This window comes from Panthera tigris, chromosome F2 (genome assembly GCF_018350195.1).
Source record: "Panthera tigris isolate Pti1 chromosome F2, P.tigris_Pti1_mat1.1, whole genome shotgun sequence".
Lineage (NCBI taxonomy): Eukaryota > Metazoa > Chordata > Mammalia > Carnivora > Felidae > Panthera > Panthera tigris.
Window position 1 is genome coordinate 45,126,827 of NC_056676.1, and position 12,535 is coordinate 45,139,361.

General features: G+C 34.6%; 1 protein-coding gene across 10 annotated transcripts in view; it reads left to right on the forward strand.

The window, feature by feature from the left end:
• The window catches only part of VPS13B (vacuolar protein sorting 13 homolog B), a 798,280-nt gene that overhangs the window by 375,492 nt on the left and 410,253 nt on the right, over window positions 1-12,535 (forward strand). For all 10 annotated transcript variants that reach the window (XM_042972776.1, XM_007073303.3, XM_042972777.1 and 7 more), the window contains exons 22-23: window positions 5,031-5,158; window positions 11,984-12,218. In XM_042972776.1, coding sequence (XP_042828710.1) covers window positions 5,031-5,158; window positions 11,984-12,218 — 363 coding nt within the window. The remainder of the gene's footprint in view (window positions 1-5,030; window positions 5,159-11,983; window positions 12,219-12,535) is intronic.

Genomic DNA, 12,535 nt, shown 5'->3' on the forward strand with positions numbered 1-12,535 from the left:
CCCTTCAGACGGAACTTGAATCAATCTTCTGCAGGATATGTATAGTGAAACTGGCAAAATACAAGGATAAAGAGAGATTTCTGAAAGCAGCTAGGGATAAACGGGCATAACATACAAAGGTAGACACATAAGTGTAGTAGCAGACCTATCTACTGAAACTTGGCAGGCCAGAAAGGAATGGCAGGAAATCTTCAATGTGATGAACAGAAAAAAATATGCAGCCAAGAATCCTTTATCCAGCAAGTCTGTCATGCAGAATAGAAGGAAAGATAAAGGTCTTCCAAACAAAAACTGAAGGAATTCATCACCACTAAACCAAGACTACAAGAGAGCCTAAGGGGAACTTTGTGAGTGAAATGTTGCAAGGACCACAAAGGACCAGAGACACCACTACAAGCATGAAACCTACAGATATCACAATGACTCTAAACCCATATCTTTCAGTAATAATACTGAATATAAATGGACTAAATACTCCAACCAAAAGACATAGGGTATCAGAATGGATAAAAAAACAAGAACCATCTATTTGCTGTCTACAAAAGACTCATTTTAGACCTGAGGACACCTTCAGATTGAAAGTGAGGGGATGGAGAACTATCTATCATGCTACTGGAAATGAAAAGAAAGCTGGAGTAGCCATACTTATATCAGACAAACTAGACTTTAAATTAAAGGCTGTAACAGGAGATGAAGAAGGGCATTATATAATAATCACAGGGTCTATCCATCAGGAAGAGCTAACAATTTTAAATGTCTATGTGCCGAATACGGGAGCCCCCAAATATATAAAACAATCACAAACATGAGCAACCTTTTTGATAAGAATGTGGTAATTGCAGGGGACTTTAATACCCCACTTACGGCAATGGATAGATCATCTAGACACAGGATCAATAAAGAAACAAGGGCCCTGAATGATACATTGGATCAGATGGACTTGACAGATATATTTAGAACTCTGCATCCCAAAGCAACAGAATATACTTTCTTCTTGAGTGCACATGGAACATTCTCCAAGATAGATAGATACACATATTGGGTCACAAAACAGCCCTTCATAAGTATAAAAGAATTGATCATACCATGCACACTTTCAGACCACAATGCTATGAAAGTTGATATCAACCACAAGAAAAAGTCTGGAAGACCTCCAAAAGCATGAAGGTTAAAAAACACTCTACTAAAGAATGAATGGTCAACCAGGCAATTAGAGAAGAAATTAAAAAAATATATGGAAACAAATGAAGATGAAAATACAGCAATCCAAACACTTCGGGATGCAGCGAAGGCAGTCCTGAGAGGAAAATACATTGCAATCAAGGCCTATCTCAAGAAACAAGAAAAATCGCTAACAGCACACCTAAAGGAACTAGAAGCAGAACAGCAATGACACCCCAAACCTAGCAGAAGAAGAGAAATAATAAAGATCGGAGCAGAAATAAACAATATAGAATCTAAAAAAAACTGTAGAGCAGATCAGTGAAACCAAGAGTTGATTTTTTGAAAAAAATAAAATTGATAAACCTCTAGCCAGGCTTCTCAAAAAGAAAAGGGAGATGACCCAAATAGATAAAATCATGAATGAAAATGGAATTACTACAACCAATCCCTCAGAAATACAAGCAATTATCAGGGAATACTATAAAAAATTATATGCCAACAGACTGGACAACCTGGAAGAAATGGACAAATTTCTAAGCACCCACACACTTCCAAAATTCAAACAGGAAGAAATAGAAAATTTGAACAGACCCATAACCAGTGAAGAAATTGAATCAGTTATCAACAATCTCCCAACAAATAAGATTCCAGGACTAGGTGGCTTCCCTAGGGAATTGTACCAGACATTTAAGGCAGAAATAATACCTATCCTTCTCAAGCTGTTCCAAAAAATAAAAAGGGAAGGAAAACTTCCAGACTCATTCTATGAAGCCAGTATTACTTTGACTCCCAAACCAGACAGAGACCCAGCAAAAAAAGAGAACTACAGGGCAATGTCCCTAATAAATATGGATGCAGAAATTCTCAACAAGATACTAGCAAATTGAATTAAACAGCATATAAAAAGAATTATTCACCATGGTCAAGTGGGATTCATTCCTGGGCTGCAGGGCTGGTTCAATATTTGCAAATCAATCAATGTGATACATCACATTAATAAAAGAAAAGAACGATATGATCCTGTCAATTGATGCAGAAAAAGCATTTGACAGAATTCATTATCCTTAATAAAAATCCTTGAGAAAGTTGGGATAGAAGGAACATACTTAAACATCATAAAAGCCATTTATGAAAAGCCCACAGCTAATAACATCCTCAGTGGGGAAAAGCTGAGAGCTTTTCCCCTGAGATCAGGAACACCACTGTTGTTTAACATAGTGTTGGAAGTGCTAGCATCAGCAATCAGACAACAAAAGGAAATCAAAGGCATCAAAATTGGCAAAGATGAAGTCAGGCTTTCACTTTTTGCAGATGACATGATATTATACATGGAAAACCTGATAGACTCCATCAAAAGTCTTCTAGAACTGATACATGAATTGAGCAAAGTCACAGGGTACAAAATCAATGTACAGAAATCAGTTGCATTCTTATACACTAATAGTGTAGCAACTCACTAATAGTGAAGCAACACAAAGACAAATAAAGAAACTGATCCCATTTACAATTGCACCAAGAATCATAAAATACCTAGGAATAAACCTAACCAAAGATGTAAAAGATCTGTATGCTGAAAACTATAGAAAGCTTATGAAGGAAATTGAAAAAGATACAAAGAAATGGAAAAACATTCCATGCTCATGGATTGGAAAAATAAATATTGTTAAAATGTCAATACTACCCAAAGCTATCTACACGTTCACTGCAATCCCAATCAAAATTCACCAGCATTCTTCTCAAAGCTAGAACTAGCAATCCAAAATTTGTATGGAACCACAAAGACCCCAAAAGCCAAAGTAATATTGAAGAAGAAGACCAAAGTGGGAGGCATCACAATCCCAGACTTTAGCCTCTACTACAAAACTGTAATCATCAAGACGGCATGGTATTGGCACAAAAACAGACACATAGACCAATGGAATAGAATAGAGACTGCAGAAGTGGACCCACAAAAGTGTGGCCAACTAATCTTTGACAAAGCAGGATAGAATATCCAATGGAAAAAAAGACAGTCTCTTCAACAAATGGTGCTGGGAGAACTGCAGAAGGATGAAACTAGACCACTTTGTTACACCATTCACAAAAACAAACTCAAAATGGATGAAGGACCTGAATGTGAGACAGGAAACCATCATAACCCTAGAGGAGAAAGCAGGAAAAAACCTCTCTGACCTCAGCTGCAGCAATTTCTTACTTGACACAGCTCCAAAGGAAAGGGGAATTAAAAGCAAAAATGAACTATTGGGACCTCATGAAGATAAAAAGCTTCTGCACTGCAAAGGAAACAATTAACAAAACTAAAAGGCAACCGATGGAATGGGAAAGATATTTCCAAATGACATATCGGACCAAGGGCTAGTATCCAAAATCTATAAGGAACTCACCAACTCACTCAATACACCAACTCAATACAAATACAAACCACACTGAGATATCATCTCACGCCAGTCAGAGTGGCTAACATGAACAAGTTAGGAGACTATAGATGCTGGCGAGGATATGGAGAAACGGGAACCCTCTTGCACTGTTGGTGGGAATGTAAACTGGTGCAGCCACTCTGGAAAACAATGTGGAGGTTCCTCAAAAAATTAAAAATACATCTATCTTATGACCCAGCAATAGCACTGCTAGGAATTTACCCAAGGGATACAGGAGTACTGATTAATAGGGGCACTTGTACCCCAATGTTTATAGCAGCACTTTCAACAATAGCCAAATTATGGAAAGAGCCTAAATGTCTATCAACTGATGAATGGATAAAGAAGTTGTGGTTTATATATACAATGGAATACTACTTGGCAATGAGAAAGGATGGCAATGAGAAAGGATGACATATGGCCTTTTGTAGCAATGTGGATGGAATTGGAGAGTGTCATGCTAAGTGAGATAAGTCATACAGAGCAAGACAGATACCATATGTTTTCACTCTTATGTAGATCTTGAGAAACTTAACGGAAGACCATGGGGGTGGTGAAAGGGGGAAAAAGTTACAGAGAGGGAAGGAGGCAAACCATAAGAGACTTTTAAAAACAGAATAAACTGAGGGTTGATCGGGGGGTGGGAGGGAGGGGAAAATGGGTGATATGCATTGAGGAGGGCACCTGTTGGGATGAGCACTGGCTGTTGTATGGAAGCCAATTTGACAATAAATTTCATATTAAAAAAATAAAGTTGGAGTCTGGTTGGCTCCGTCACTTAAGTGTCTGACTCTTGATTTCAGCCAGGTTATGATCTTAAGGTTTGTGGGATCAAATGAAGAGCGGAGCCTACTTGGGATTCTCTCTCCCTCTTGTTCTGTCCCCCTCCCTTGATTGCTCACAGGTGCGTGCATATGGTCTCTCTCTCTCTGTCAAAATAAATAAACTTTAAAAAAAAGTTTAGAGAGTCTATGGATAAGATTTTGTCATCAGGAGAATTCACATATGGGAAGACCTGTTTCTTATCTATTTTGGATAAATAAAATGCTTTGTTGTTCCTTTTTTGTTTTCAAGTAAAGTTTTTATTGAGGTATCTTTATACTCAGAAATGGGTAAATTGTTAGGTTACAACTTAATTTTAGTAAAGTGTGTATATATCCATGTATTCATTAAATAGAATGTTAGATTATAACATTGTTCCACAGTGCCACCTCCCAGTCACCAACCCAACAGGAGTAACCAACACTCTCCTGACTTTTAACAGATAAGTTGTGCTTATGTTTGAATAGTTGCAAAAATCAGTAATTCTATAGTCTAAAATGATCTGATGTGTTATTTTGTAATCTCATTCAGAACTAATAAATAAATAATCTTGGAAGTAGTTTCTGTATATTTTTCTAAAACAGTAAAGTAAATGTGTGTTAATTAATTAACTGTTCTTATACTTAGAATCTCGACCATTGTCAGTTCCTGTGAAAGCCATGCTGAATATATCTGAAGGCTGTAGAAGTCCTGAAGAAAGAATGAAAGAATTTATTGGAGTAGTATGGAATGCAGTAAAGAGTCTCACACTGCAGGTAAAATAAAAGAACTGTCATGGTTTTAATTTCTATTATCCTTTTTAGCTTTTAGCACCTTTGATATTGGTAAAGAAGTAATCTCACTGGTAACACTTAATATCGTTAAAAAATAATCTCCCTTGTAACACTTGTGTATACCATCTCATTTGTATAACTTAGATGAAAACTGTTGGTGAGCTTTACATATTATTAGCAAATTATATGAAATACATCTTATATGCTATTCTTGATAAAGTTACAAATTATGCAAATTTTGAGATGTTTCTCAAATTACAAATTTCATTACTCATTTTCTTTATTTTGAACTTATTTAAAAGATTCTAAATGTTCAGTATACAAATCAGAAAACACTAGACAATAGGCCACTTTGGCCAGTGGTCCTGAGGGACCTAAGATAAAGTCAGCATGGCTTAGTGACTAATGCTGAGGGGACTTTGGGGGACTGAGAAGAAGGAGGCTGTCTAACTGGTGTTTCACATTCCAGTTTTGGCATTTGGGTGCATAATGATGCCATGAAATGGTAAAAGAAGCAGCTATGCAGAATCAGGGGCAAATAGGGAGTTTATACATACATTTGAAACACCTGTGAGATCTCCGGGCTTCTATCGGACTGTAGGATATTCATATCTGGAGCTTAAGGAAGAGATTTCACACTAGAGATATATTTTGGAAATCATCTATAGATGGATAAAACCAAGAGAATTGGTCATCCAAAAAAATATGTGAAGTTGAAAGAGCAGTGGGCCAAGGGGATGCCATTTCTAAAGCAGACAGTGGAAGAGAAAGTGTCCTTAAAGGAAATTGTAGTAGAGAGATCAGAAATGTAGGAGGAAAAGCCAGATAGTTCATGAAAGGAAAGGGTGTATAGAATTTCAAGGAGCCAGGCGTTAGCAGTATCAAATTCTGTATCTTAACTATGGACTCTACTTTGCTTATCTGTAATATGAAATGGTTAAATTAAATAATGTTTAAGGTTATTTCCAATTCTGACATTCTTGTGAAATTCTGGTTATTTTGCTTGTTTTATAATGATACATTGCCTTCATTAGCTTTATCACCAGCAATAAATTAAATCTTAGCTATCATTATGGATTAGTTATAAGTAGAGATACTGATTTTCCTCACTTTTTTCTTTTAAAAAATTTTTGTGGTAAGATACACTTAACATAAAATTTGCCACGTTAACCATTTTTATGTCTGCAGTTTAGACTCATGTTCCTCATTTGACTAAGCTTATTGAGTGTAAATTAACATATAATTACAGGAGTTCTAACGATTATATTTTTGTATAGGTTATTTTGAATATGACCTAGGCACTTGCTTCATTTTTAGTCTCGGCACTGTATTATACATGCTGTATATTTAGACATTTCCAGATGTTAATGTGTTCTGGAAAAGTTTAAAGGTAAAACTTGATTCTGATTAAATGATTAAAATCTAGGCCCTAAAATTCTGAGTTTTTAAAATAGTAGTGTCCGTTTTCCAAGATGTTTTATGAACCAAAATATAAACCAGAAAACTCTGAAGTTGTCATCAGATAAAATAGAACATCATAACTTGAAGCCATCAAAGGATTATCCTCTTAATGGAAGTTTGAGCAAGCAAATGTGTTCGGAATCAGGATTTCTGGAAAATTGATTTTGGAGCCAAAGTTGATATTTGCTAAGCCCATGTTCTTCTTTCTTGTAATAGACTTATATTGCATTAAGATGTAAACAATATTTTCTATAACCTATTTGTTTTTCAGTGGGAAAAGTAACTTCCACATTTCATCTTAATGGATTATGTTATAGTACTATATGTAGTCTTGAACCATTTTTTTTTAAATGGGAACTTAGTTTGGGGGCCTTTTTCACAAAAGATTAGCACAAACTCAGTTCTTTGCAATTTTTCTTTATCAGTTGATCAGTAAAGATCCTATCTATTATACTGCAAAAAGCTACATTTTCATTCCAGAGCACATAATTGGCAATGGCATGCAGTTGACAAAATAGAAATACTCTGGCCTGGAATTCACTAATAAAGGAGTACATTTTCTTGTTTTTTGCCAAACTCAGTCTTGTCTTTTACATTGAAGATCATGTTTCTGTTATATGGCATTTTCTAGATGTTTTTTATAGTTTCTGAAGCTTTCTAAGTGGCCTGTGTAATATAGCGGACTCTTTATTTTCCATACCACATTCCTTGATTTCGATGTGTCAAAGTGTCTCAAGTCCCATAAGGTAGTTAAGCTAGACCAATTGAATTCTCTTTCCAGGAAGTTACATACTGAATACGATCAGTGATGTAGTAATAATACTGCATGATACAGATGTTGTCCTCCTATCCAGCGCACTTGCTGGCCTATCTCCATGATCAGACAAGGGTAGGCATTTGAGGCTAGACAGACCAAATGCCAGCCACCTTACTTGTAAAAGTAATTATTTACATTTATGCTGAAAATTTTGCAAAGAATCTATCTTTCATTATAGGCATTGAGAAGGTGACAGCAATTGCACGTAGTTTGTTAGAAGGACAAAGTTTGTAATTCAAATGTAGGCATTTTTTCATATTGTCCCTTGGTAAATATGGGGAAATGTAGATTTGTATTACTCTGGAAAAGAAGACAACCAAGGTTCACTATTGAGGTTTTTAGCTTAATGCCTTATATTGGGAACATTAAGATTTCTACTATAAATGAAGGTACCCCAAATATTTTCATAGTGTATTGAGAGTTAACAAATAGGAATATGGTGATTTGGGCAGTAGTTAATAATATATTTGTTATAGTGCAAATGGAATATTGCTTATATTGGTGGCCTCTATATACATAAATAGTTATAAGCAACAGTGTTTTTAAAGAAAAAGACTGTGAACATCTCTTATGAATCCATGAGAGCTAATATATGGATCTGACATATAGGAGATAATTCAGTGTATGTTCATTGACTTTATTTAGCAAACCTTTTGGTGAGAGTTAATACATTGTATCTTTATATCAGAGCTGACTCCCACCTCCCCACAATTACAGATAAGTAAACTGAAGTCACGGAGAGATTAATTTGTTAAAAGTTCCATGGTTAGAGTTGAACCCATTTGGCTGACATATCAATTTTATTAATTACTAAGTTGTCTCTGTAGAATGAAATGATGAACAACAGGTATTAAGCAGTTATTTTAATTAACATCAGATACTGATACCAATAAAAATAATTGTGTTCACTTATTTGCAAAATATAATTATCACTGAAGTTTTAAATATTGGGGCACCTAGGTGGCTCAGTCGGTGAAGCATTGACTTCAGCTTCTGTCATGATCTCATGGTCTGGGAGTTCGAGCCCCGCATTCAGGCTCTGTGCTGACAGCTCAGAGCCTGAAGTTTGCTTCAGATTCTGTGTCTGCCCCTCCCCTGCTCACATCTGTCTCTCTCTCTCTCAAAACTAAATAAACATTTAAGAAATTAAAGTTTCAAAGGAAAGAATGCATGTTAGTGGGGAAGAGGAAATAGGAATGTTACTTAAAAGTATAGAAAATTGGGGTGCTTGGGTGGCTCAGTCAGTTAAGAGTCCGACTCTTGGTTTCAGCTCAGGTCATGATCTCTGTTTGTGAGTTCGAGCCCCTCATCAGGCTGCATGCTGACAGTGGGGATCCTGCTTGAGATTCTCTCTCCCCCTTTCTCTCTGCCTCTCCCCTGCTCACTCTCTTGTCTGTCTCTCAAAAATAAATAAACTTAAAAAAAATTTAACTGTATACAAAATATGGTATAACAATTTTAAGCATTTACTTTAAAAAAATTTTTTTAATATTTTTATTTATTTTTGAGAGAGAGAGACAGAGACAGAGACAGAGACAGAGCACAAGCAAGGGAGGGGCAGAGAAAGAGGGAGACAGAATCTGAAGCAAGCTTCAGGCTCCAGCTGTCAGCACAGAGCACCACATAGGGCCGAACTCGCTACCCACGAGATCGTGACCTGAGTCGAAGTCAGACATTTAACCAACTGAGCCACCCAGGAGTCACTTAAAGCATTTACTTACAAAATGTTCTGTATAATAGACAGTGGGCTAATTAAAATGTTTAAATTAATGTATAAGTGAGACCTATCTCAGTCTCTCTTTTTTTTTTTTTTTAAACTGAGTTGTGAGCACAGTTATAGAGTGTACAAATTAGAAAAATCTAAGTTTACCAAACCTTACATTTGGGAGATGGGTTGGGGGTACACAAAGGCATATATCTTTTCAAATGGCATATAAACTTGGAACTTCCAAAAAATTCATGATAGTCATTTCATTGATTAAAATAGAAATACCACATAATTTCTGCTTATTGGTTTATTCTCAGTGTATCATACTTAAGATTTGTAGCCTTTGACCTAATAGGAATCAAAATAGAGGTGGTTCGACTTCAAGAATTTGTAATAATCCCTTCACTTTAACACATGAATGTGTTCAATATTGGCGAAAGAACACGTTGCTACCAAAACTGAAATAAGATCCTTGAAACAGAAAGGATGTTGCCATGGAAAAATGAAGTAACACTCAGTGCAGCTGTGATGCATTAATGAATAGGATATTTTTTTTAAAAGATCATTTGTGTTTGGTGTGGCTCAGAGGGTCCCAACCAGATGGTTTCCATGAACATGATCTGACCCCCGGTTTGAGGACTTCTTACTGGCAGATTACTTCATTTTCTTTCCCTTGGATTGTCAGATCCTTACATTAATGCAAAATTTACTGCTGCAGATTTATATTCCCTTACATAAATCACTCAACATTTTACATTAAAACCACAATTTTAGACGTACAGTTTAACAGTTATTTTAAAAGTGTAAAAAGATTTATGTGATAGTTGTAGTATATATTAGAGATGTAACATTATAATAAGTTTGAGGATTTTGGATTATGTATGTGTTTTGGTTCTTATCATTATAGAAATCTCCAGAACACATATCACATTTTAGAAAGTTTATTTTTTAGAGTTGTTATATATCTCAGAATAATCTATTTTTGAATATTTATTGCTCACATTGTTAAATTTGATGAAATAATTTATTTCTGAATTAGTGGAATTTTGGAATATATTGTTATTTGGAAGTTTCGGCACAACTTAAATTTATTTCACAAGATATATATGTTTATATTTGTATAGTGTGGCATATTAAACTAATTACCTCACATTGTTGAAAACATTTTTTAACATAGCATCAATACCTATATGAAGTGTTAAAAACTGACTCTTTTTAGTTTGACACTATAAGCATAAATAATTGAATAATGAGAATGGTATACTGAGAATATGTTCTCAGTATGCCATAATACTTTGTGCATTTGAACTTTAGCAATTAATTGTGTTAAATATTTAAAAATATAAATGTAATACAGCTGAAACAATGTATGTTTTAGGATAAAAAATGTTGTAATCTTCAATCAATGAGCTACTTAACATATAAACACTTAAATTAGGTTGCAAGATAAAATTCTAGATGAGGTCAGACTTCATGAACTTTATATTTATTTTTATAAAATTTTACTTATATTTTTCTTCACTGAATTCAGTTTGTTCCATGCACAGAAATGTTGAAGCAAAAATGAGTAAGTTTGCTTATTTATAAGCCTGGCAGATTATTTATCATATCAAGGAATTCCAGACCTGTTACGTATCATGCTGTCACTAAGGGCTATATTAACCTCAAGTGAACATATATTAATGTATTCTTAGTTGTCTTTTATAAAATATAGTCTCTTAATTTGCTAGAATATCCAAGTATTTATCAAACAAACAAATTTTAATTTTGTTACATCTTCAGATAATGCCTTTGTATGCCAAATATTTTGTAGAAAATTAACAGACGACATTTTGTATTTCCTTGAGAATAATTTAAGTATGCTAGGCTGTTTGAGCAGTTTGTGAACCAGGTAAAAAATATTACTTTCTAAGAACCAACTAAGACTAATAGACTTGAGCTTATATTGCTTTTGAATTAAGAACTCATGATGAATTTAATTTTTGATTTGAGATCGCTTAGTATTATTTCACCTCTCTAAGGTGCCAGGCAACCTAAGTAAACTACACTGGGGATAAGAAAGCATAAAAGTTTCACATGAAATCAAAATTTAAATAATAATTTGATGTATGATAAAAGCAGGGAATAATGCTGTCAGTTTTAAGTCTTCTGAATTTTCTTCATTACCATGTATCCATATATATAAAATGTGATACACACACACACTTGAATCTTGGGATACGTGTAAATAAAAAAAGAAAATACATGATACAGACTTGTTATATTTTAATATTTGTCTAGAGATATCATCTGAACATTGGAAACATCTTTCCTTATATTTTAGTTTGTAAAGTAAAAACAAAAGGCCAAATTCACATGGTAATAGCTGCTTGTGTGTGTGTGTGTGTGTGTGTGTGTGTGTGTGTGTGTGTGTTTTAAGTGAGTACAATACAATACTAGTTGGTTCTAAGGCCTTAGTTGGTGTTAATCTAATGAACTGCAAAAGAAGGAGGATTTTCTCACCTTTTTTTGCCAGCACATTTTCTGATTCAGTCGTGTTACTTGGAAATAACTGTGGAAAGGCAGATATGTTTTCATCTCATTTCACTGTGCCTTTTTGATCAAATTCATAGCAAGAAACAATGTCCTTTTAAGTGTTAATTGTGTTCTTCAGTAAAAGTAACTCATAAAGAGGTAAGTATGGCACATTTCTTCTTCTTCTTTTTTTTTTTTGGCTTGCCTGTTTATTCTGATAAAGATATTAAGTATTTGAGGGTATATTAACTTCCTTATTTAGTCTGTTCCCAATATTTTAATTTTGCTTTTTTTTTTCTTCCCCTAGCTTGAAGTACAGTCTTGTTGTGTATTCATTCCAAATGATAGCCTGCCTTCCCCAAGTACAATTGTATCTGGTGACATTCCTGGAACAGTAAGAAGTTGGTACCATGGACAAACCAGCATGCCTGGAATGCTTGTCCTCTGTATGCCTCAAATAAAGATTATTAGTGCTGGCCACAAGTATATGGAACCTCTGCAGGAGATTCCATTTGTCATTCCACGACCCATCCTTGAAGAAGGTACATTAAAAAATATTCTTCCTATGGTTATATTTGATAATAATATTTTTAGTTTTATTGTTTTTTAATATGCCAGTGCTTATGTAAATGAGTCTTCTCATTGAAAGATCCACATGAAAATAGATTCAGTAATCTGCAAAGTGGATTTAAAAAGAAGGGTGCACAAAGTAAATGAACTAAGTGGTGCTGTTTATTGACATCCACACATTTTAATAAAATTCATGTATGTATAAATAGACTACAAAATATCATATGAAACGCAGAATAATCACTAAAATGTGAAGCATAGACAAGTCAAGATGACAGTTGGTTTTGGA